The sequence below is a fragment of the Talpa europaea genome (genome assembly GCF_964194135.1).
Source record: "Talpa europaea genome assembly, chromosome: 12".
In the NCBI taxonomy this organism is placed as follows: Eukaryota; Metazoa; Chordata; class Mammalia; order Eulipotyphla; family Talpidae; genus Talpa; species Talpa europaea.
In genome coordinates, this window is record NC_140079.1 from 59460448 (window position 1) to 59487231 (window position 26784).

The following is a 26784-nucleotide window of genomic DNA, read 5'->3' on the forward strand; positions in this document are numbered from 1 at the left end:
CCTGTCAGGGCCTTGGTGTCGGCCTTCTTGCTCTTCTGGACCCCCTTCTCGGCCCACACATAGACCGTGTACTCCATGCCTGGCCTCAGGTCTGTCAGGACAGTGCTGGTCTGCTCCTTCCCCACGGGAACCTCCCTGGTGTCTCCGTCAGCAGAGGTGTAGCGCACCATGTACCTGTCGACGATGGCCTGCACCGGGTCCCAGGAGACAGTGGCCGTGTTCTCTGTTACCCGGTTGGTCACGAGGTTTTGGGGGCTGTCAATGTCTGAAAGGAAAAAAGTCAATATGTACAATAGGCCACAGAGGTCAGAAATTTGCACCATTTTGCCTGGGGGAGAACATTTGATGCTTTGCCATCTTTCCACCTCATATGTCCACTGCTTCATGGACATGCCTTCTCTCCCCAGACAGACTTTGGATACTCCAAAAGAAAGCACTGAAAACCAGAAAACCTGCTATATTTGAAAATCTACACTATTGCCTTTACCAATATTTTAGCAAAACAAATCTGTTTATTCATTTAATAAGTATATCTCAGACTCCTACCAAGCACAGGACATGACACTGGGAGATGTATAAGGTCACAAACAGTTAATAATTTTGTTTCCAGTGTCATGCCAATAAACACCTTCCATTTTATTGAAGAAGATTCTAAGTCAGATGCCAAGGTAAGCTCCTAAAGGAGAAGGTCTGAGTCCTATTCAACTTGCAGTAGGAAAACATATTATTAAAGACCTGAGTCCTATTCCCCATGGAAAGTGCTCAAAATATATTAAAGACCTGGCTTTAATATTTTCCAGCATATCAGAGATTCACTTGTGATGGTTTGCTGATTAAATCACTTGTACAGAAATACGGTCATACATTTCTTTCTTTTACAATAAGAATATAACATAAAAGTTATCCTTATTCTCAAAATCAATACTACCGTATGACTCGTTTATCATAAAGCAAACCACATATGCCTACTTGCTTTGCCAAATGTAAAGTCTACTTTTTCAAAGTTAAATTTTCAAATTACTATAATTAATGTGACAGCATTTGATTTTGATTTTCCCACTCACAAATTCAACTGGAGACCCTCCATACCATCCACAAAAGATTCATGCACTTGAACATGACCATCCAATCATGGCAAAATATCACCTTGTACACCCCCAAATGAACATGACTGATAACAAAACCAGTTAAAGGGAAGAGAGGGATGTGTGTACAGTCTACTATCAGGGACAGTATCCTGACTTTACATGATTCTTTGCTACTTCCAATGTCAGTGCAGGAAAACAAAACTTGACCAGCCAGAGGCTTAGCATGACAGTTAATGTATTACATTCTCACAGAACCAGAAACTGTTACCTGTGGGGGCCTTTGTGTCAGCCTTCTTGCTCTCCCGGTCGCCCTTCAAGGCCCACACATGGACCGTGTACTCCACACCCGGCTTCAGGCCCGTCAGGACAGTGCTGGTCTGCTCCTTCCCCACGGGCACCTCCCTGGTGTCTCCATCAGCAGAGGTGTAGCGCACCATGTACCTGTCAATGACAGCCCGCACCGGGTCCCAGGAGATGGTGGCCGTGTTCTCTGTCACCCGATTGGTCACCAGGTTTTTCGGGCTGTCAATGTCTGAAAGGAAAGAGGTCAATAAACAACATTAGCAGAGTGAGATCCTGGGTGCTGTTACTCAGGGTGAGGCAGTTTCCTGTTACTTCCCGATCTCAGGTCAGTTTCAGGATTTTTTATGGGCTTAGACCTTGTTTCCACAGTTGGACTCTTTAGGTGCTCCAGGAAGCAACACTGGACAGCTCAGCTGCCTCTGGCTGGACCTCACTTCTTCATCTGTAAATCTGGGGTTCGGATTTGGATCAGCCCATCCAAAGTTTCCTTTGAGTACTAATGTTCCAAGCATGCATCTAATTTCATAAATTACCAACTTGTTTTGTGACGTTTGGCAAGTCACTTTTTCACATTTTTAAAATAGCTATCGTTAATAGCTATTGTGCATATCTCTCTGGGTAGTTCTGAAAACCAAGACAAAAATGTCATGTGGAAAAGGACTTTGAAAATGTTCAAGTGTTACAGTGTTTACAGTTCTAGAGCCACAGAATATTCACTCCAGAATTCAAAGTATATCAAGAGCAAACAAGTCTCTGCCTCAATTTCCTCCATAACAGCAATTAAAAAAAGGAGGGGGGGGGAAGCATACAGGGAGAGATTAATGTATATTCTGCAACGGTGCTGTGAGTATTACATGAGTTAATAATATGTCCCTATGCAGGTCCTGGCACAGGGGAGATATCCAGTGGCCATAATCTATAATTAATATCTGCTTGCTGATATTTTATGAATGTAAAAGATTGTGCTTCTCCATACCATACACAGAGATGGTACTCAAAATCATATTCACCAAGAAAATAATGACATTTCTTTCCAAACACATATTCCAAAGAGTTCATCGCAGAAGTCATTTTCCTTAAGTCTTGGCTCCGAGGTCCGATCACATACACGTACTGGCATGTGAAAAGAGGACTATACTTATCTTGGTTTAGGCTGTGACCCCTATCTGCTTCCAACTGGAGAGTCCCCACCCAACAGTGTTGTGGCCCTTGCAGACTATTAAAGAGAGTGGAGAGTCCAAAGGAGTGGGACTTACTTGTGGATTTCATTGGGGGGTGTAGTCCCACAGGTGGGACCCAAACCTCAAGCAAGCAGTTTCAATGGGATCCTTTATAGAGATCATTGTGTATACCTGGAGGTGGGGGACCAGGAGAACAGTGATTCTCAAATCAGGGACAACTACCAAAAACTGGAAATATTTCTGATTGTCACAATCCATTGTGGGGTAGGTAGGCTAATGGCATCAAATAAGTGGAGGCCAGGATTACTGGTAACATCCTACAGTACACAAAACACTGGGCTGAACTCCCCAGGTATGAGGACAGAAGGAGGGGACTAGGAGACCAGCAGGAGATGCATTTCCCCACAGGATCGTAACAGTGGGAGATCCAAGTGGAAAAAGACAGATGAGGTCTCTGAAGAACCCACAAACATGTCCAGGGGAGGAAATGTTAGCTTTAAGTTGTCCGGCCCCACACAGGCCCAAGCCAGCCATGACTGTTAGCCAAGCAAGAACTTTCAAGTCCACTTACCTCTCCCCACTGCAGATCTCTGACCCTTTCATCCCCTAACCCTTCACTTCAATCCTCCCAGCTGTGCCAAACATAAATCGTCAGAAACTTCAGGGAGCATGCTGGGAGGACAGTGCTTGAAGTACAAGAAGGAAAACACAAGTGAAGCTCAGCAGCCCCCTTCCTATGCTGGAGAAGAGAAGCTTTAAATGATGCACTGTTGGGCCTCCCTGGTGGTGCAGGGGTTAAAGACAGTTTTATCAAGCTATGGCAAGCCACTGACGCAAGAGTTCAATCTCCAGCAGGACAGGGAGCCACCCACATGGTGCAGCAGACCTCTCCTGACTCGCCTGCTGCTTCCCTCAGCAGTGTATTTCAGTAGATCTGCCTGTTCTGCTCCCCACTCTCTCTGGTGAATCCTCTCAGCCCCTGCACCTCTGGCCTACACCTCAGTTCTTGTATGCATAAATAAATAAATCTTTTAAAAAATAAATAAATAAATGATGCACTGTTACCTGAGCATGGACATTTTAATTACTCAAATGGCACATTTGGGGAGACTAAAAGTGACAAGCTATTTGTTGTTTTTTTGCTAATAAAACATTAACCCAAAGGACAGTAACAAAAGCAAGTTCCACAGAAAGGGTTTAAATAGATGAGGAGGGGGAAAATGTTGGTTTTGGGTTCTAACCTACAAGTCGGACTTCCTCAGCATGACAGCCATTCTGCTTTCTTCAAGTTTATAAGGTTCAGCATTTAGCACAAAAATACGATGAGCAATGCTATCTATCTTTAAAGATCAAAGTTTGGAGACCACAGACAAGCTATGCATTCTAAGAGGAACCACTAAATGAAGGATGCAAGGATACCAACCTGCCTTTCCATTAAACCTCTTTTTCTGCCAAGATCAGAGAAGAAAAATCACACTAGACAGACTATGAACTTAGCAGTGACACAGTGACAATGTATGCTCCTTACCTGTGGGGGCCTTGGTGTCAGCCTTCTTGCTCTCCCGGTCCCCCTTCTCAGCCCACACATGGACCGTGTACTCCACGCCCGGCTTCAAGCCTGTCAGGACAGTGCTGGTCTGCTCCTTCCCCACGGGGACCTCCCTGGTGTCTCCATCAGCAGAGGTGTAGCGCACGATATACCTGTCGATGACAGCCCGCACCGGGTCCCAGGAGACGGTGGCCATGTTCTCTGTCACCCGATTGGTCACCAGATTTTTCGGGCTGTCAATGTCTTTAAGAAAGTGTTTGGGAAAACCTAAGGTTTGAAGTCATACAAGAAGTACCCAGCACCCCAGCAGCAAGATTGTCATCTTCCAGAGCTCTCAGCACAAGGCCGTGGTATACCCTCCTGAGTTTCTGGAATGATTTGAGGGAATTAGTAACCCCTGGTTCTCAGTTTCAAAGCACTATTCATTATAATCTTGGCTTTTAGGTTCTTAAAATGTGTTAAAAGTGATGTCTTCTTAACAACATTATGGCACATCAAAATAATCAGTTAAATGCTGCCATGTTATTCAGAGTACATAATTGATCACTTTATCAAGGGCTGCTTCATGAGCAATTACAAACATTGCAATGACCAGAATCTATAAATGTCTTTGCTGAGTCTGCTAAAAATATGTCTCATGTGTGGCTTTCCTTCTCCCTTCTAGTGGTTTCATGAGGAGCTCATCTCCGTGAGGGAGTAGTTTACAGGGATGGAGCTTACAGCTAGTCTATGATCTTTAAGATTTCAAATTGCAAAAAGTCTTAATCAAGTCACATCTTTTGGTATCAGGCACACTTAATTCCACACACTCAAAACTCAATTCGAATTAACCATCTCTCTCTCTCTCTCTTTTTTTTTTTTTTTTGTGGGCCCCTCGCCAGTGGCCGGGGAACGAACCGGCGCCACAGAGACTGCGGGCTGCCTCGCAACCCAGCGCTCAACCGCTGAGCCACCAAGGAGGCCCCATCTCTCTTTTTACCTGTGGGGGCCTTGGTGTCAGCCTTCTTGCTCTCCCGGTCCCCCTTCTCGGCCCACACATGGACAGTGTACTCCACACCCGGCCTCAGGCCCGTCAGGATGGTGCTGGTCTGCTCCTTCTTCACGGGAACCTCCCTGGTGTCTCCATCAGCAGAGGTGTAGCGCACCATGTACTTGTCGATGACGGCCTGCACTGGGTCCCAGGAGACAGTGGCTGTGTTCTCTGTCACCCGTTCGGTCACCAGGTTGGTCGGGCTGTCGATTTCTTTAAGAGAGATGAAAAAGGGTAGCATTTGCCAGCTCTCTGGTGCCTGGAAGGCCAGCACACAGAGAACTAAAATGATGACCTCAACAAATTTCAGAGTCTGTTATGTGCCAATGATTGGGATAACTTAATGTGTAATGAAGCAAGCGGTCTGAAATACCAAAAATAAGCCAATAACATTTAATGAGAAAGGCAGATATTTCAGGCAAAGCCAACATAAAGTCTCAACTCTGAAAACTTTTCTCAAAAATTCCCTTTGGATAAAAAAGAACTGGTCTTTATATGCAATCTCTCCTCTACCCTGGATTTATACAATAATACTTTTTCAGTTCCTGATTCCTGTACGTGAAAGTAATTACACTTCAATAAAGTCCCTGTTTCAGTTCTTCTATGTTTTTTGGAAAGAAAAAGTTCCTGGAAGTAAAAGCTGTCTGTTCTTTCCATATAAAATGGTGTTCCTTGGCTTTTAAATTGATGGTATTTGAGGTCTGTGTTGACAAAAAATAATGCATATTGTAGAAACTGTCTGGGTTCCTATCCGGTTAAAATGAGTTAGAATCTGGATCCCATCATTTCCTGGTTGCTAATTTTAAACAAAATGAGTAATTTAAGAGTTGAGCACATCTCTGCAAAGAAGGCTCTATCATTACCTACTTCCTAGGTTATGGTAAACAGAAAACAAGATTTTGCATACAAAATGCATGATATGAGCTATTTTTTTATTGTTAATGTCATTTGGGATATGAAATACCACTTTCCCTTCTGATCCTGAGGGAGCCAAAAATCCAAGTAATCGGGTATATGATTAGCATGTCTTTATAATCCTGTTTCAAAAATCACCATCTTTCAAAAGGCTGAGTCGTCAGGGAGAGCATTTGCCCTTCAAACCCATGCACCATCACTTGCTAAGTGTGGCCAGGCCACATCGGTGGACACGCAGCCATGGGAGATCACGTGTCATAAGAGCAGAGTTCAGAATATGCCACAGACGGTTGACATATAAGAACAAAGGCTTAGGTCCTGAAACTCTGAGCTGGCTATAGTGCCACAGCCTCATCCTTCATTCTCCCATCACTCCCCCATATCTGTCCTCTATAATCCCCACTTCAGATCACATTATTGATGTAATTACATATTAAGATAGGACAGAAAGCTAAGCTGTCCTATCCCCGCACTTTATACCTTTGCATATGCTGCTGCCCCTGCTAGCCCCCCAGGCTTTGCTCAGATACCACCTCCTTGCACAGTCTGCCCTGACCCCCTCCCCCATCTCAGTCTATGGTCGGTACCCTTTTGCAGGTTCCCCAAGGGAACATTTGTGAGCTCTAGAACATAACTCAATGCACTCTATCTTTTTCACTTGATTCTCTACCCAAAAGACTGTGAACACCGTATAGGCATGAATTATATCTTGTGTCTTTGTACCCCCAGAGTCTAGCTCTGTGTCTGATGGTCCAACATACACACCCTAGAGGCTCCCTATAAACTAGAATGCTTATTCACACCACTCCCACCTGGGAGAGGGGAGCATTCATCTCTATTCCATCTTCACTATCTTAAGAAGACCTGCCCACGTGTTCTTTCTTTGCACAACACTCAAAATCCTAGTAAACAGAAAGCCATGTGTTATATGAACAAGGAGGTGGCAATCTACAGTTCATGGGCCAAATCCGACCTACTGCCCATTTCCATCAAGGAAGTTTTGCTGGGTCAAGTCATGCCAGTTCACTTAGATACATTGCCTGTGACTGTTGCTTCACTGCAAAGGCAGAGTTGAGTAGCAGCAAAAACCAAAGTGATTTCCTATCTGGCCCTTCACAGAAAGCTTACTGACCTTGACTTAAACAAATCTAGATCTCACCATTCTTAATGCCAACTTCTTCTCTTTGCCATGGAAGAGATTAGGCCCCATGGGACCAAAGAGGGTGTGTACCATAAAGTGCTTCAAGGGACAATTTGTAATGAACATTTGTTATGCACTAAATGTGTCCCCCAACCAAATTCATGTGCTGAAGCCCTCACCCCCAGTTTGACGGCATTTGGAGGTGGGACTATTGGGATGTAATTAGGTTTAGGTGAGGTCTGCAGGGTGGGTCCCCCATGGTGGCATGAATGTCATAAGTACCCAGAGTTTACTCTCTCTGCCATGTCTGTATGAGGAAGGCAGCATCTGCAAACCAGGAAGAACCAGGAAGTTTCTCTCCAGGAATCACATCAACCAGCACCCAGATCTCGGGACTCTCTAGTCTCCAGATTGTGAGAATTAAATTTCAGCTGTTTTAGCCAGTCTGTCTATGGTATGTTGCCTGAGCAGACTAAGACACTGTCTAAGAAATAGATGTTTTTACTTATGTTGCACTCACTATGTGTCAGGCACTTATTAACTCACATAACACTCACATGCCCCATTTTACAGATAAGAATCTGAGGGACAGAAGTGAAGTTACTCACCCAAAGCCATTCAGCCCATGGATGGCAGAACTGGGATTAAAACTTGCACAGTCAAGCTTCCAAAACCACACTCCAAGTTAATTATGTACTTCTCCAGGAGCCTCTACACTAAGTGACTGTCGAGCACAACCCATAAGCAAATCCTTTCTATGATTTTCTGTCAAGTGTCACCTTGAGTGGCTTCAGGACCAGACTCCCTGAATTCAGGGACAGCCTCAGAGGTGGGTTTAAGCAGAAAGTGTGTGAGAGATGTGAGCCCATGTATGTCAGAACATGGGCTGGAGTTGAGAGGAACAACTGAATGAAGTATGGGACCCTTTACAGTTTCTGAGAGCTTAAAGGCAGAATTGGTGCATTTGGCAAATGTTGACTCAGGATGCAAGCCATTTCCAAGGTCTGAGAGAGAGCTCCAGATTACATGCAAAGTGCCTGTACAGTCGCTGCAAACTGAGATAAGCATTCAAATTCACTGTCAGCCAAATGTTTTGAGCTTTCACATCCAAAAATGAAAATTAGAAAGTGTTACTCTACTCTGAGGAAGTTGCAAACAGAATTCCAGCCCAAATAACTATGACCCTCTATATCGAATAAAAGAGCTCTCTTTTGTTTGAGGTTAAAAAGGAACAAATACATAATTCTAAAATTTTAAATTGCCTTTGCAACTGCATCTCCCACTCTTGCAAACAAAAAAGCTGAGGGAAGGTGGGCAATGGATTCCTGGTTCACAAAGCAACCTCCTCCCCACCATAGGAAACCTGTTTGCGTTCCTGTTCTTCGGTTACCTGTCAGGGCCTTGGTGTTGGCCTTCTTGCTCTCCTGGTTGCCTCTCTCCGCCCACACATAGACTTTGTAGGCCTCTCCTGGATGTAGCCCTGTCAGGACGGTGCTGCTCTGGTCCTTGTGCACTGCTGTATCCTTGGTCTCCCCATCAGGGGCAGTGTACCGCACCACATACTTATCTATGGCTGAATGGACTGGATCCCAGGAGACCACTGCCGTGTCTTCTGTCACTCGATCAGTGATCACATTAGTGGGACTATCAATTTCTTCATGAAAATATACAAGAAAGAAAAATTAGAAAATCCATTTAGCTGGTCAACATCACAGATGCTTCTAGATCTAGCTCCTCTGGTTGACCTAGTTCCATAGCCTACACTGTGCAAGAGGGTCTTTATGACAGATGGACAGCTGGCCTCCCTGATGGACAAAACAATCCCTTCTACTCTGAGACAACTGAACACATTACAGAAAATTCTTCCAAGTGTAGATAATTGAAGTGTAACTCCTCCACATTGGTATCCCTTCCGTAGGCAAGTAGAATAAATAAATCTAATTCCCCTTCCAGGCAAGTATCAAGAGTAGTTATTATTCTCCTTCCTCACTCTCCTTTAATCAAAACAGTTTCACCTCTCCAAGTTATAAACCTATATGTCATAGTATATTATAAACATATCATAAACTTCCAATTTATAGTCTCAAGATCTGGCACTTACATTGAGACAACTCCTTTTTCCCTTTTTCAGAGAAAAATTCCCAACACTCATTCAACAATTCATTGAGTGTCCATTCCATGCCAGGGCATATAATCCCACTCAGGAATCATCAGGTAACAAAACAGTCAGAAATCCTTGCCCACGCAGTTTAAATTCTAGAAGGATGGATACAGAACAACATGTACTCCTTGTCCTCCATACTGAGCTCCCCAATAATGTATCCTCTGTTCACAGCCTAAAAATATCCCTAAGTTTTTTCATACACATCCCTGCTAGCCCAGGGGTTCTCAATATTTGTCAGCATGGGGCACTACTAAGAACCACACCAGAATCTACTTGAGAGGGTCTCAGACAAGCCGTGACAACTCTATTTAAAAGCAAATAAGCAAAATATCACAGGTGATTCTGATGTGCATCAAAAGTTGAAAACCTCCACATTAAGTGGGCCTCCCTGGTGGTACAGGGGGTTAAGCACTGCACTATGAAGTGATCTGCAGCCTCTGCAGCATGAGTTCGATCCCTTGCCAGCCAGGGAGCAACCCACATGGCGCAGCAGACCTCTCCTGTCTCGCCTGCTGCTCCTCTCAGCAGTGTATTTCAGTAAATCTGCCTGTTCTGCTCCCCACTCTGTCTCTGGTGAATCCTCTCACCCCCCATATCTCTGGCCTATACCCCAGTTCTTGTATGAACAAATAAATAAATCTTTAAAAAAAAAAAAAAAAAAAAACTCCTGGGCCTCCCCAGTGGCACAGCAGTTGAGCTCTGGGCTGCAAAGCTGCCTGCAGCCTCTGCAGCGCCGATTTGAACCCCGGCCAGCCGGTCGGCGAGAGTCCCACATGGCACGCAGACCTCTCCTGCCACGCCTGCTGCTCCCCTCACAGTGTATTTCGTCAGTCTGCCTTTTCTGTTCCCCGCTCTGGCTTTGGTGAATTCTCTCACCCTCCCACACTTCTGACTGTACCCAGTGCTTGTATAAATAAATAAATCTTTAAAAAAAAAATTCCACATTAAGTTACAAGTTTTTGCATATATAATACATTCCCCAGACCCGACCGTTATTCTTTCTGTGTGTTATTTCATAGCATCCATGTATAGTTTAGTCTTCTTCCAACATACCTACTGTCCCTCCCAGCTTGTTCTCCCTTACATAAAGTGGGTCCATGATGGTCACTGATGAAGATGCTATATGAACAAAGCTGAGGCACTCTACAAGAGCCTCCTTATGCAAAAAAACTTCTTACTATCAGAAAAGCAAGTCTTTTTCCTTCCTCCTTATGCTGCTCTGATCTTCTGGCCATGGGTTCTCCAGAGAGGTTACAAATTCACAAAGATGCATAGTTTAACATCAAGTGCAATGCACTTTTCTTGAGAAGTATGGCAAGGTTTCATTTGTGTGCAAAGAAATGAAATAGGTTCCATCACCAGAGGCTGTATATATACTTTTTATAGTCTAAAAGATTAGTTTTGTTTTATTTTGTACATTTTTTTTGGTTTCTTTACGTACATGAATGAATGAAATCATAAGGCATTTTTCTTTCTCCATCTGCTTATTTTACTAAGCATCTAGGTCCATTCATGTTGTTGCAAATGGATGAATTTCACCTTTTTTATAGCTGACTAGTATTCCTTTGTGTGTATATATACCACATCTTTTTTTATCCAATCAGGTATCAACAGGCACTTAGGTTGCTGCCAACTGTTATTCACAACTTATTGTGAATATTGTTGCATTGAACCTGAGAATGCTTATGTCTTTTTGAATTGATGTCTTTGCTCTATTGAAGGATAAATAGCCAGAAGTGAGGTAACTGGATCATATAGAATTTCTAGTTTTAATTTTATGAAGAATCTCCATACTGTTTTTTTATGACTGGACCAATTTACATTCCCACGAATGGTGTAAAAGGGTTCTTACTTCTCCACATTTTCTCCAATACTTGTTATTGCTTATCTTTTAGATAAAAGTAGAGGCAGCATATGTTTTATTTAATAAATCAGCTGCTTTTCAGTGAGCACATACTAAATGTTAGGTGCTTTTCAGACATTATAACATCTTATATATGTGTGTGTATTATATATATGTAATATATATTTTATATATAGTAATGACTCAAAGCATTTAACAGATTTTCCATGTACTATTTCAGAAAAACAATCATGGTTACATTGTTAGATCACTAATCACATACCAGGGCCAAAGAAATTAGATAATGCACCCAAGGTGACCCAGCCAGTAAACTCTAATCACTGATTCATTTCACAAACATTCACTGAATACCAATTAGAGCTGGAGATTCAGCACTATGATGCAAACCATTATCTCCCCAAAAAAGATATGTCAAAGTGCCAACCATTAGTCCCTCAGAATGTCATCTTTTCTTTTAGTTGCTACTCTAGGTGTATGATAGATCAGGCTGTGCTGTGGCAGGGAAGGCCTATGTGGTTTGTGACTGAGAGAATTCTAGTGTCTGCTAAGAGGAGGCTGGATGCAAACATTTCCCTTTGTTTCTTTCTGCTGGGACATGTGTGACATAATAGTGATGGCTACCCTCTGACCCCGCCTACTGCACAGGCTGCTAGGATGGCAGAACTCTTCAAGATTCTTGCTGGCCCTTATCTCTGACCCAGTGAGCACCAGGCGAATGCTGTTATGGGCACCCAGAATGGTCAGAATGTCACCTTATTTATAAAGAGTCTTTCTAGAGATAAGGAAGCTGAAATGAGGGTAGGGATATAGGGAAGGGTTTTAATCCACAATGACTAGTGTACTTATAAAAAAGGAGGAATTTTGTGAGGAATCTCCATATTGGACCTTCACTTTGCACATGCAGAGAAGGCAGGTAAAATGAAGAGAGTGGAGAAGATGGCCATGTGCCTGGAGAGCTACATTCCCAACAAACACCAGAAGTTGGAAAAGGCAGGGAGGGGTCACCCTTCAAGCTATCAGAGACAGCATGGTGCTGCTTACCTCTTGATTTTAGATGCCCAGCCCCCACCACAATGAGACCAAAAAATTCTGTTCTTTTAGCGACCCAGTTTTTGATAGTTACAGCAATGCTAGAAAGCAAATCTAAACAATGAACAGAATAAATAATGCACTATGGCTTACATTCTCCTGGGGGAGAAAAACAAATAAACAAGTAGTGATAGTATTAAGAAGACAATAAGACCAGATAAAGGGTTAGAAAAGGGTGAAAAGATATTTGTGATTTTAGTCAGGAAGGCCAGGAAAGATCTGTCTGAGAGAGTAACATTTGAACAAAGACCTAAAGGTTGTGAGGCAGTGGCCCCATGCAATCTGGGGGGCCCTCATTCCAAGCAGAGGGAGCAGCACAGTCAAAGGCTCTCCTCCATGCATGCAGGGACAGCAGGAGGCCACACGTCCAGGTGGAGGAAGTGAGTTGGGCAAGTGGCTGCTGGCAGTGAAGTGAGGGGACCGAGATACTGTGGACCTTAAGGCTATTTAATGACTGGCTTTTGCAATGATGGAAATGAGAAGCTTCTGGAGTTCTGCACAGGAGGATCTGACTTGTCATGAAAGGAAATCTGGCTGCTGGAACGAGGACAGACTGTGGCAGGTCAATAGTGCCGGTCACCTGGGAAACTGCTACAACAGTATTTGTGCAAGATGACAGGAATATGGACAACTGTGGAAGTGATAAAAGTCATGACAAAAGTGGACTATGGATATTTCAAAGGTAAAGCTGTAGAATCTGCAGGTGGATTTGACCTGGGATGCAATAAATTGGTTTCAGGCCTGTGCAATTTGCAAAATGGGATGACCACTTAAAGAGATGGAGAGATCTGAGGTGGAGTGGGGAGAGAATGGGACCAAGAGTTTGCCTTTGGATATTTTGAGTGGAAGAGCCAAAATTTTAACCCAATCCTATCTATTGGAAGCTACACATTTTCACTTTGCTCTACTACAACCTAAGCAAAACTGTTATTGGCCTTTATGGAAATTACTATTATTTTATTATCACTATAAATTGCCAACAAAATAAAGTGTTGTCTGAAAGGATCCTGCATCTGAAATTCAGCAGATTGGAGCTTGGATGACACCTAGAAAAAGGCAGTAGCCCCAAACTATGGTCTTTAAGAGATAGGGACCAGGCACACCTCACTGGGAGATTGGGCCTTTGGATGAGAGGCTGTATAGCTGGAGCAGGCACCCATAGTACCTGTCCTGGGCCTATGGAGGTTGGAGCAGACTCTAGGATGATGCTTAGGAGAAAGTATACACAAGAACCAGAACCCCCCTCCCCATATTGTCCCTTTTTGTGCAAATCATGATCTGCACATGACAGGGAGGGAATAAAAAGAGCCTCCAAAGTTGGTACCTCAGTCTGTGGATATCGGCACTGAAATGGGAAGGGGACATTCAGAATGAAAACATGAGGATAGAGAAGATGAAGATAGGGAAGAACACTCCTGACAGTTCTACTCGATGTCCCCGAGCCTCACCCTCTTCAAAGCAACCCACATTTGTAGAATCCAGGGTCCCAGAAATGGCTCACACTATGTCTCGTGGCCCCAGCTCAGTGCTTGCCACTGTAGCCACCAAGACCTACAGCAGAAGTCTATGGCTTTGCAGGGTCAAAGTTGCCTCTCAAGATCCAACACATCCTCTCAATATCCATGGCTTCCACATAGGTGGATGAAGGATGAGTAGCCAACCCTGAGGTTCTTTTCCCCCCAATATCCCCAGAGCACTGAAAGAATGGGAAGAGGCATGTTGGTTAAGAAGAGTAGAAAGTTAGGAAAGAAAAATAAAGCCATACCGTGCCAGGATCCCTAGCCCAGAGAGGAGGTATGATGTCTCCAAGCTCATAAAGCCTTCAGGTGGGCCAGTTTGGAATTGAGGATACTGCCTTCTTTCTCTAATCCTCGCACCACAACAACTTCAGGCAGAGGGGGCTCCTCAAGGAGCTGCTGTTCTCCATGCTAAAACCTCAAGATGGGAACCAGCGCTGAGACCCCAAAGCAGGAGGAAGGCTCAGCAATGGGCTCCCCTCTCACCCCACAAAAGCCACACTGCTGGAAAAAGCCAGTTTAGCAGGACCCAAGCCTCCTCCTCTGCCAAAAGAGCTGTGGGATCATGAGGCAATTTTTCCAAAGAACAGGCCTTGCAGAAGCTGCACAGCAGCTGGTCAGCTCAAGGATGAGTCACAGCAGCGGACTCAACTGGGAGGTCGCAACTTCTTCCTCAGGCTGCAACTTCCCACCCGATGGACAATAGCAGCCCTGGCGGATATTTTTCAGGGTCATCCAAAGGCAGAGAGATTTAACATAAGACTTGTAAGGCTTGGTAGGTGGGACTCAGCTTTGAGTGCACATGCTAGCAAGGATGAAAGTGAACCCCACCTCAAAAAGATCAAATTTACCAAATGTGGGGTACAGAAGAAGGTCATTAACATCTCCAGGTACATACAGAGCATTATTCCACTGTAGATCAAGGTTCACCACAGGGGCTGGTGGAGCCTAGCAGTCCTGGGCCTGTACTAAAACACCCAGCAGCACGTGTCCACACTCCAACCCATGGCCACAGGCTTCAGGAAGAGCTTGCTCCATTCACATTAGCCACTTGAGAATCACCCTGTTGGAAAATTGCACCACCAGGATCTAAATGTGTGAGCATGTGGGTTTGGGGGCAGAGATGGAGACAGGCTTATATCACTGGGTGTGAAGGCAAGTTCAAGAAAGAGGTGTCTTTGGACTACAGTAGTGATGATTTCATGGCCTAACTTCCTTAGGCCTCCTCTGCTGCTTTTCATTGTGGCAACAAAATTTTTCAAAAGGCACCATCTGAAGAGGACATTGTACTCAGAAAGTGCCATCCCTCTTCCTGGAAAAGCTAAGGTTTGGTCTCACACAATACTAAGTCGAAATGCCACTCACTAGTTTACTCTGAATCTTCTGGGCCCAGAAGGCTTTAATTTTCTCATCTATAAAACAGGAGTAACAGCGTTTGCAATGCTATGGTGAGGCCAAAGATGATGGTGATGAAGCCCCACAGTACCAGAACACAGTGGCTACTTGAGTAGAAGAGGCCATTATCACGTGTGGGGGGCAGCTGTGTGAGACAGGAGCTGAGTGTTCACAGACTGTCATCTTGAAATGTGAAGGCGTCTGGGAAGGGGCTGGTCACTTTACACCGAGTACTGTGTTTGGAAAGCAGTAGTAAATGAAAAGAGAATGTTTCTTGACCTTAGCAAAACTGCTATTTCCTAACCAAACCTTAGCTTTTCCAGGAAGAGGGGGAAAGTTGTAAGAAAATTGTGAATAAGTACCTATGCCAGGCCCTCTGCTCCGCTGGACATGAGATCTTGTGAAACCATAACCAAGCGAGTCATTCTTTGTTTCAGACTCACCATGGAAGGGCATGGATCACAGAAGTTATTAAAGGAATCATCATTAAAAAAAAGGGAGAGAGAGGGACTTCATATTCACTGAGACCAAGCCTTAATTTTACAGATGGAGAATCTGAGGACAAAGGGATGATATGACCTCTTGTTAGTGGCCAGTCCTGCTTGTCCCTCCTGGGGAGGTGGCATCGAGGGTCTGACAGAGAAAACATTTGCCCTGAGAACACTGGCTTGACTTAGCTTGCTGCTTTTGAAGCTGACCTGCTTCAACAACGTGGCCTTTCTGAAAGGCGCTTCAGTGCACTCAGGGTGTGTGAGCAGGATGAAGAGTTACATTCAACTCTTTCCCTTTTGCGTCATTAGTTCCACTGAGAGACTTTTTAAATGGAAAATACCTGAACTGTATCATTTCCTCCCTGCACACGCTTATGCTGTTCTTACAGCCCAGTGTCTTTTTTCCATTTCTTGGAATGTAAAACATTGCGGGGGGGGGGGGAAGAGAGGTTTTTGCCCCCCACCCTCCCTCAATTTAATAGTCTAGCCAGGTCTGGAGTGTTTCCTGACCTTAGAAATTATTGTCTTTTTTTTATATTGGTGAAACAAATTTGTTTGCAATCCAATAAAATATCCCATCTTGATTTTAGAATATAACTGACAATAAAAACACTTCTTGAGTGCTCACATTTCGTTGAGTTAATAGATTTGAAAGGTTAACTAGCAATTCAAGGCCATATGTGATTAAATGCTCTAGGACCTCAGAAGCAAGGCTGGTTGCCATTTAATGTGATCCAAGATGTTGGTGCAGAGGCCAAGGCTACCGATAGCCTGGAAGGACAAGTTTTATAATTGCTGGGAGCCCCTGAAGGGCAGGCTCTGAGACTTAACATCTTTGGAAGCATCTAAGGGGAACCTGTTGCTAGAGCTCCATTGCACTCCTCAATTAACATTTGTTAAATTTAATTAATTGGTAGCTTGAGATAATAGTGGAAGTTTTTCTTTCTTTCTTTTTTTTAAAGATTTATTTATTTATACAGCCACAGGGTACCGTCAGAAGCGTGGGAGGGTGAGAGAATTCACCAGAGCCAGAGGGGAGAGCAGAGCAGGCAGACCTACGAAATACACTGCTGAGGGGAGCAGCGGGCGGCAGGAGAGGTCTGTCGCGCCACGTGGGACCCTCGCTGGTGGCCGGGATTGAACCAGCGCTGCAGAGGCTGCAGGCAGCTTCGCAGCCCAGCTCTCAACCACTGCGCCACCAGGGGAGGCCCCAACAGTGGAAGTTTTTCTAAGCGGGGAGAACATCAACAAACCCACGTGGTAGAGATAATAAGCCTTCTGCATTAGGAAACCCCAAGGAAAGTCTGGTGGCTAGAAAGCTTCCTACCTGGAAGAAGTGAGAACAATGGCCCGGGTCTGATGAGCCCACTGAGGTCAAGCAGAAAAGTGCTAAATTATCCAAAGACGGCCTCCCTGGTGGCACAAGGGATTAAGACGCAACCTATGAAGCTATCCGCAGCCACTGCAGCATAAATTCGATTCCCGGCCAGGGAGATACACACATGGTGCAGCAGACCTCTCCTGACTCGCCCGCTGCTCCCCTCAACAGCGCATTTCAGTCAATCCGCCTGTTCTGTTCACCACTCTCTCTGGTGAATCCTCTTACCCCCACACCTCTGATCTATACCCCAGTTCTTATATGCATAAATAAATAAATAAATCTTTAAAAAATAGATTACCCAAAGATAATGAGGAGTCACAGAAATTGCTTTAGTTAGGGGTTAAATAACATAAAATCTCCCTGGAAATAATGGACAGGAAAGTAAAAGTAGGAGGCACTTTTGCTTTGCAGCCACTGAAGTGGACATCAGAGGCTCAAATCCCAGCTCTGCCATTTCCTGGGTGGGCATCCTTAGCTTACCTTCTCTAGGCCTTGGCTTTTTAATGTATGACATAAAAATAATAATAGGATCTACCGTCTAAGATTATGATGAAAACGAACAAATAATTTATGAAAAGTGCTGAGTTATTATAATGCTCTTACATAAGTCCTCAATTCACTCACAGCCTTATGAGAAAGCCACCAGAAACCAAGAAGTACTCTCCATTTTCCAACTCAGTAAATGTTTCACCAGACTCACCAAATAGGCAGGCTGCACAGTCACTATCCCACAGTTCGTAAAATAAATTTTATTTCATCCTTGACAACTGCCCAATGATAACTCTTTCACATTCCAGATATGAAATCTGTTAGAAAGCTAAAAAGTGGGCTCAATTCTTGCATCATCTCACCATACTCTCACCACCCCAACCAGCAACTGCCAGGACTGAACTGGGACAACTGAAAAAAAAATTTTTTCAAGGAAATCTCAAAATTCAAAGATCCCTTCTTTGTCGGCCCCACAAATTATCCTCCACCCAATGGCATTGTGTTCCAGATCACTGGTTCCCAATTTGGGTTGGCAGGAGAACACTGTTACTGCAAGAGGCTCATAACTCAATAAAGTCTCCAGCATGATCTATAAACTAAAAATTACGATGATTTCAAATTCCGTTCCGATTAATAAATTACAGATTTACTGTCAAATCTTACTGATGGATAGCTACGCTTGTCATTATATATTTTCTCAATCCACAGATGCTAAATATACCATGTGACAGTCTTTAATACCTTTTGACATTTTAAAGCAGAGTGTCTGAATGTAATTCTTAGAGGGAAAAACACAGAAAAAGCAGCAAACCAAATATATAGATCACCTGCCTGTGGATAACGTGGAGCTATGTCTGAGATAATATATGCTTTCAAAATAATCCAGCGAGTGAAGCTATTAAAATAAGTAGAAAGGTGCCAGAAATGGCTTTTTTTTTTTGACTCCAAGATCATGGAGGAGATTTTTAATGGCAAGAAAAAATTGAAATAGAAGATGCTTGCTTCCTTTCCTCTGTCCCCACCAGGTGATGTTGGAACACAAGGAGAATCTTCTCTACATACAAATCCCAGAGTTTTTATCCAGAGAGGAGTCTACCTAGAGAAATATCAGAATACAAACACGAGAAGCATTCATAGCACACCCAGGCAGTTCTTACCTGTCCGGCCATTCAGGAGAATCGGCTTGCCCTCCAGATCTCCTGTCATAGGCACCACGGTTATCTTATACTCTGTCCCAGGCTGCAGACCTGGAAACACAGCCCACGCTGGGTGTCAGGACGGTACTGGACACCTGGTCAACAGCACCGCCCTGCTCTGCCCAGGCTTTCTCTTGTGAGGGGGCTGAGGGGCAACGCTTCTCACCTGAAGACTAATCTCCCTCATGCAGATAGAGGGGCAGGACACGTGGACCAGTTCGAGGGGCTTAAGGATCAGAGTAGAAGGGCCACACTGGATGAAAGGATGCCCCCCAGAGTTCCCACTCCTGTATCAGGCCCCTAGCGCTTATTTCCCAATTTTATTTACAGCCCATGTTTTTCTGCTCCCAATAATCCTCTTCCCACTGTAGTTTTTTTCCTTCTCACTGTCAAATTAACCTATTTTTTTCTTTTCCTTTTCCTTTATCTTTTTCTGCTGCTATTTATCTGTAGTAGCAATTATTTCTCAAGACACAGAAATGCAGAATCCAGTGGCAAAAGGCAAGCACATAGCAGCAAGTGTGAGGCACACATTATTTTCCACTCCAGAGACCCTGAGACTCTAAGACAGGACTCAGGAGTGGAGAGAAGAGCCAGACCCCAAAGGGGACATACTGCGTAGCTAATAAGCCTCAGGGCCCCTCGCCTGCACGGGCCCTTCCCAGGCCATGGACTGAACAGGGTATTCACAACTGTGTATGACCCTTTAGGGTTCTGAAAATCAAATTTGCTTCAAGAATTACCAAATGTGAGCCGGTTCTGCAGGCCCGTTTCTTTAGCAGCTGTCTGATTTCCAGCTCTCAATAGCACTCACTCAATCATCTGGGATAAGGGGCTCTCCCACCCAGGTCTCTGAGCACAACTGCTTCCTTGTAGAATGCAGAAGAAACTAGTTTCTCAACATCTGTCTGTCTCTCTCTGTCTGTTTCTCACTCACACACAGTTCTTCCCAAAGGAATGTCTGTGTGCCATTCTGAGACATACACAAGGTCTTCAAGGATAACGAGAGAACATTCTGGAGAATAAACTGTTAACAAGGGCTCTGAGATTCAGAGTCAGCTCTGAGTTATTGGAGAGGAGACCAGGGCCTACAGGGTGGGCTCAGGGATAGGAGTTTCCAGGACTCCCAAGGCTCCAGGACCCTCTGCATGAGCCCGGGCAGTGCAGATGCCAGCCCCTCTGTGCATACTGTCCCTGTCTCCACATGTGCAGCAAACGTCCCGCATCCCCAGTGTTGGCTCTTACCGGTGATGTCATATCGGCTTTTGGGGTCACTGCTCTTGGGCACGGTGACCTCAGCCACCTCCTGCCCTGTCAGGGGGCCATACCGCAACTTGTAGTAGTCCACCTGGGAAGGGGGGTTCTCCCACTCTACATCAAGGGAGTTTTCGGTTTTGTCGGTCACCCAAGCAGTGCCAACAACAGCAAGATCTAGGGCAGGGGCAGGGAGGGCAGGAGAAAGTAATGAAGAGGAGAGGTCAGCTACCAGTTCAGTTCCTGTTCTTGACAACTGCGTGCAGTCTTCAGTCCCAACACTCAGTCCTGAACAGGTATCTTAGCAATCCTGGAGTGACAACTAAAGTGTTGGTTTCAAATTGTCCACGGAGGAGAGACTTTCTTCCCAGAAAGCCTTGCTCCTTGTCCCCTTCCATCAGATACCACGCAGCCCTTCCATCCAAGAAGCCATGGGCCATGTGCTGAACCAACCCTCTCAGGACAGGCCTCCAACCCACTCTGTCCAGGGGTCATACTGCTCACCCTTTTGCTGCCCAGACCCTGTCCTCAGACTCAGCCCCAGAGAAGCTCAAACTCTTCCATGTAAAGTCTGGGAAATGCACTTCACAATTTCTGGAGCAGAACACTGACTGATAATAAATCAGCTCCTTCTTCCACTTCCTAATTATAGTTCCTCACTTCTCAAATTCTCCTATAAAAATTAAACCTAGGCAAAACTGTGAAGTAGGAGAACTTTAACAAGGTCCTTCTGAGTATGCGTCCTGCACCTGCTACTAAAGTTTAGCTCCTCCACCAGGTACCTGGTATCCTCAGCTGCCCAACCTGTCCGTCCTGTGAGGTACCAGAGTTGTCACACATTTGCGCATCGCAAATGGTTCAATGTTTACCCCTCTGCTCCGAAAAGCAATGACACTATGAAGATTAATACAGAGAAGCGGATCACTGATGTGGTTCTAAAGGTAGACCGGGGAGGGGGGTGGACCTGGGTCTTCTGGAGCTCAGTATCAATGGCCACATACGAGGGATGTTGCCTGACCTGAAGTTTGGAACAGGGAACACAGACCCCAGATTCTCAGCTTTGGCCCCTTTTTCAGCCACGCCCCACCTTCACCACCTTGAGGGTGTTCCCTCTCAGGCTGACCGACTACTTGTCAGGGATGTAGCAGTGAACTCAGTGATCTCAAGGTCCCTGGGCTCTGAGTGTTTCTAATTCACTGTCAGGGAAAAGAATCTTGTGGAGCCTTTTCTCTGCAGTGTTTACTCCCACCCACGGATTTCCACTTGCCAGCCTCCAGGCTCTTTCTTCAAACACAGGAATTCCTGGAGGGAACAGGTCAAGGGATGAATAACGAGAGTGATTCAAGGGTGATAGAAGGGGCTGGCAAGTGAAAAATTAGGGACTTAATGAAAATGTTCAAGATTATTACTGTAGAATTGTCTCTCAGGCTGAGGCTCCCCTGAGGAACAAATAGAATGGGTATAACTTGAATCTGATTAGACAGAAAGACAAACTTCACAGTTACAAACCTTACAAGTCCCTGAGGAAAGAAGTCAAGAGAGGTTGCTAAGACTTTCAGAACAAATGTCTCTGAGCCATCATTCTCCCTCCACCAAAAAGGACAAGCAACCTGATGCTTCTGCAAAAAACATCGTGTGCAAAAGACCCATCCATCTGGGTTTCCCTGGATCTCTCTGTAGGAGTTCAGGTAAAGATGGAGGCAACTCATTTTTATCAGCATCTGTAACAGTGCCTGGCACATAGTTGATGATCAATAAAATGTTGAGTGACAGGATGAAGTAGAATCACTCAACCCCTTGAAGATCTAAGCTGCTTTAAGAACTTTCATGAGAAAATATTACTTTCTAAAGAATAAGAAGCAATGTTTGTCCTTCAAATATTTGACCTATCCTGCTCTGTATCTGAATTATGACTTCTATAGGTCAAGTTAGCCAGGTCCTTTGCACTCTGACTTCTACTTGGGTTCAGCCAATGAAAGTCACCAGAAGATCAGAGGGCAGGAGAGAAAGTTCTCGCAACTGATTTTCTTCACTCCCTCCCCACAGGGACACAGTGTACTGCCTGTATTCCTTTTCCCAAAGCACCTCATCAAACTCTTTTCTCCTACAGTTCTATTTGGATTGTAGTAGCTGTGTTTTTTTTTTTTTCAAACCCCAATCAGGGCAATCAAAGAAAACATTAAAAACAGGGCCCCTTCTGGGACAAATGGGATCTTCTGGTTGTTTCCTCACCTGTGGTTGCAAGCAGATGCTGTGGGCTGCTGGAAACCTCTTTCTTCACGTTGTGCAAGGTGACTATGTACTTGGTGCCGGGCAGCAAAGCGGGGATCTCGTAGCTATGCTGCTCTTTGGGTACTTGGATCTGCTTCCCAGAGAGCTCCTTCCCCAAGGGGTAGTAGCTGAGGAGGTAGTGGTCCACCTCACTGGAGGGCTCCCAGCTCACCAGCAAAGAATCCTCAGTGCTCTTGAGCAGCTGCAGGCCCTGGGGGGCAACCACTGCATGCAGAAAGGGAACAGGCATGGGCAGGGTGAGGAAAGGGGGTGGGGCTCATAACCAATGCTATTCATGGAGTACCTTAACACTCTGATGTGGGCTGGGGGAGGGAAGGATACAGAGCCTGTAGAAGGCACCATTCTGGACACAGTCACCCCAGAAGTTATCTGCGCAGGGATTAATACTGACCCTCTACAGAGTAGGATCAAAACAGGGGTGGGAAGAGCACAAGGGACTATGGTGATGGTACATGGGTGAATGGGTGGTGGGAATTTCAAGGGGACTGTAACTGAGATGAAAATGCAAAGCGTACATTGTACGCATTTCCCCCTCCCCCGCCGCGCGCGCGCGCGCGCGCACACACACACACACACACACACACACACACACACACACACACACCCCAGAGAGCCATTAGATCACAAAGACCACTGGCTTTCAAGCTTCAGCATCACCTTAGAATTTGTTTAGAAATGCAAATTAATGGGTCCCACCCCAGGCCAGCAGAATGAGAAACTTTGGGGGTGGAAGGCAACAATTATGTTTTAACAAATCTTCCAGGGAATTCTGATGTGGACTTAAGGTCCAGCTCCCTACAACGGACAAAGCGCAACTGACGGTTCCGTGGTGGCTTGGGGGCCACCCGTGCAGGGAAAGAGGAGCATCAGGCAGGCCGAGGTCCCATGGGTCTCACCCTGCGCGCAGTCGGGGCCGGTGAAGCCCTCCTCGCAGTAACACTCGCCGGTGTCACAGAAGCCATGACCGCTGCAGTCCCCGGGACAGCGCTGCTCGCTGCAGTCCTCCGACGTGAAGTCCTGGTAGCACTGGCAGACGCCGCGCACACACACGCCGTGGCCGCTGCAATTCTCCGGGCAGGGCGGAAAGCCGCAGTCTGGCCCCACATAGGGCTCATCGCACAGGCAGCGCCCATCCACGCAGCGCCCGTGCCCGCTGCATGCCCCCGGGCAGGCGGGCCGCTCGCAGTCCGCGCCCTCCCAGCCCTGATCGCAGCTGCAGCTGCAGGTTTCGGAGGAGAAGGTCCCGTGGCCATTGCAACTGGGGCTTAGATCTGCAGGAGAGAAAAGAATGAGGGTTTGTAGGTTGGGACCCACTTCCTTGGAAATCCAAAGAGCAGGTGGCCAATTTGGGGGGCTGCCTCAGGGCTCTTGCTTAGGGGAGGGAGGGGCCTTTCTGCAGGAACTGGGGACAAGCCCTTCAATTTCCAAGCTGAGCCACAGGAACCTGCAAAACCTACAACACTTTTCTCCTTTTTTGCCTGAAGGGCTATGTGGACCACCATTTCTTTTCCCTTCTTGTCTTCAGAGCTCATGTGAATTTCCCTGGTCCCCTCCACTCTATATGGTGACCAATATGTAGTACTTTTCCAGAAAGGGGCCTTACATGCTCCAGCCTGGACATCAGCAGGCCAGCCAGCTTACACTAAGGGGCAAGGCCTGGGGCAGCCAGGCAAGATGGTTAACCATCCAAGCTGGGCACCGAGATTGTCTGATCATGGCTGGATGGAGCTAGACCTGGCAAGGCTGGGTCCTTGTCAAACGAGCCCCAGTTGAAGCCTGGAAAAATGGACCTGTAGTAGGTAAAAATAGCCTAGTCTCAGTTGTGAGGGTGAGGAGTGGGAGAAGGGACTAGCAGGGCTCTGCTTTCTGACCCTGGAGGGCAGCTCCGTCAGCCCTGTCCCCTCACCAGCCCCATTCCTGCTTCTCAGGACACTCTCTTTCCTTCCTAAAATCATTTCCAGTGAGGAGGTTTCACAAGGGCACTTCCACCTGTTTCATCCACTGCAGTGTCTCTGGTGCTAGCTGTCTGGTATACAGGAGGCTCTCCTGGCCATAGCTAATTCTGGCATAAATATGCATTCCAGAGCCCCACCAGTTACTCTGTAGGTGAGCCTGGGCGGTTGATGTTGTAACAGTAGTGAAGGCCCAATCAGATTGCCAAATGCTTCGGCTTGCCCTGGAGTATTATAGAAAATTATTTGTATGATTAATGAAATAAAACCTCATGGGATGGCAAAAAAAAAAACAAAAACCAAAAACCAAAAAAAACAGTAGTGAAGGGAAGCTCACATTTTGTAAAACCAAACTGTAATATTTTATTACTGGGCATCTATAGGTCTCAAAATTACACTAGTTGATAAATTGTCTTTATTGGACATTAAGGAAATTTGCCCAAATCTTGCAAATATAAAGCAGCAGAACTGGGATTTGTAACCAGTACTGTCTAGCTACATGACCTTTGATCCTTCTTCACATCACTTGCTCCCCCTTTCATAAGGCTTGGGTCCTCAGGTAAAACAGCAATTGAAAACATTAGCCCAAGCCTAGACTCTGAGTTCTGGTCCCTCCCTTCTCTTGTTCACAGATGCTCACTGGAATTAGTGCTAGTGAATAAATAGCAGGGACAAGGTCCCCCAGAGGAGACCTGAAGTGAAAGGTGGTAATGTACCAAGATCAACCAAGTGCTCATGAGGCTGGTGCAACATCCAGCACACAGAGAGTTGCTTGTTAAATTTTTGTTAAATGAATACCAGATGGTGAGCTCACCAGCAGCTCCTTGGCAACACCGCTGGACGCTACACTGCTCCTTCACTTCTACTACCTCTTCCTCCAGCTTTTTCATCCTGGCTAGGAGGTCCCGGACAAGGCCTGCCAGTTCACAGTCCTTCTGTGGTGTCTGCAGGCGGATGTTGTGCCTGAAGATGATGTTCTGTTCCTCATCCGACTCCCCAGGGGCTAGGAGTGAGTCCCCATCGTCACTGAGGGGCTGAGAGTCAGCCTCCACCTGGACCAGGGCAGACTTGGGCACGTCAATCTTGTAGGTGTGGCTGACGGTGACTTGTTGCTCCTTGTCGCTGCAGCCTTGAGTCTCAAGAGAGGCCGGAGCTGAGGCCACCAGGAGGACAGAGCCAAGCAGGAGACACAGGGGGAAGCAGAACATCCCCCAGAGACCCATCCTTGGCAAGACAGGGAACAGACCCTCCAGGAGGCCTGTATCTAGGGGAAAAATGCAAAAGAAAGAGTTGAAGGAAATTGGCCTTCTGAATGAATTCTATAAGTCCACAAGAAGTTGAGAAACCAGCAGAGAGATTTCAGCCTGTATCCCACAAGGATCCAAACTAAATTATTTTCTCACACATTGCACGATCCTGCTTCCTATCTGTGCTTACATTATTCCCACTACCCTTCACTTCTATAATAATAATTCTATACTCATTATACTTTAATAAAAACAAGAACAGCTCTCATATTCACGGTCTGCTGTGTTCCAGGCTTTGATTCCCCCTAATTCCTAATCTTTACAGCAGCCTTAGTGTTTTCCTCCCCATTAACGATGCCAGTGATAATAGCTGCACACAGAGCATGCACTGTGGGCCAGGCACTGTTCTAAGAGTTCCATGTTTGTTCTTTCCGTCAATAGTTCACAGCAATTATACTATTACCCCCATTTCATAGATAGGCAAACTGAGGCATAGCACCCTTAAATGACTTGTCTAGAGGCATGTAGCTAGGAGTGGCAGGATCTGATGCCAGGAAATCTGGTCCCAGAGTCCATGCTGATCATCACTATATCATGTTACCTTGTACAGATGAGGGATTGAGCACCTGTCCTGGGCACTAAAGCCAGGAAGGATAAGCCTATATTCAGGCCACAGCCAGTGTCCTGCTTACCACCCCTGCTTACACATCAGTGAAAGATGTGAATTTCTAATAAAAATGCCTTCCCCATGAAGTCTTCTCTTGTGCCCCCACCACCTTACCCCAGCTGGAAACTAGCTCTCCTTCTACTAAGCCACTGGAGAAACATATTGGTCTCACTATAGTGCTCTTGACAGTTTACCTTGTATTAGGGTTGCTATTGCATGAACTGTCTCCCTGTGAGCTTGTAAGACTCTTAAGGACAGGACTCAAGGCTGATTTCCCTGAGGACCCTCCCCAGGCAGGCACACAGTCACAAAAGCCCATTAGCCAGGAGTCTAAACTCTGACTCGTAGCTAAAGGGGCTAGGAGTCAGAAACCCACTGTTGCTCAGGCAGCCCATTTTGTCAGTCAGGCCAGACTCCAGGCGAGAGCAGATCACTGGAGCCTGCCTCTTCTGCCACCAGTAGGAAGAGGAGTGGACCTTCACCACTGTCCATCTGCGGACAGTCCCTGTCCCCAGCCACGCCCCCTACGGGCCCACCTCTAATCTCAGCTGGAACATTCGTTTTTGCCTTTTATAGAGA

The 26784-nt window shown here is 45.7% G+C and overlaps 1 protein-coding gene across 1 annotated transcript in view; it reads right to left on the reverse strand.

Moving 5' to 3' along the window:
• The window catches only part of TNN (tenascin N), a gene marked incomplete at both ends in the record, with an annotated part of 48148 nt that extends 22634 nt beyond the window's left edge, over window positions 1-25514 (reverse strand). The window contains 10 exons of the mRNA XM_084251006.1: window positions 2-265; window positions 1357-1620; window positions 4101-4364; window positions 5101-5364; window positions 8598-8861; window positions 18755-18844; window positions 20039-20224; window positions 22280-22543; window positions 23236-23610; window positions 25106-25514. Coding sequence (XP_084107132.1) covers window positions 2-265; window positions 1357-1620; window positions 4101-4364; window positions 5101-5364; window positions 8598-8861; window positions 18755-18844; window positions 20039-20224; window positions 22280-22543; window positions 23236-23610; window positions 25106-25514 — 2644 coding nt within the window. The remainder of the gene's footprint in view (window position 1; window positions 266-1356; window positions 1621-4100; window positions 4365-5100; window positions 5365-8597; window positions 8862-18754; window positions 18845-20038; window positions 20225-22279; window positions 22544-23235; window positions 23611-25105) is intronic.
• Window positions 25515-26784: the final 1270 nt, after the last annotated feature.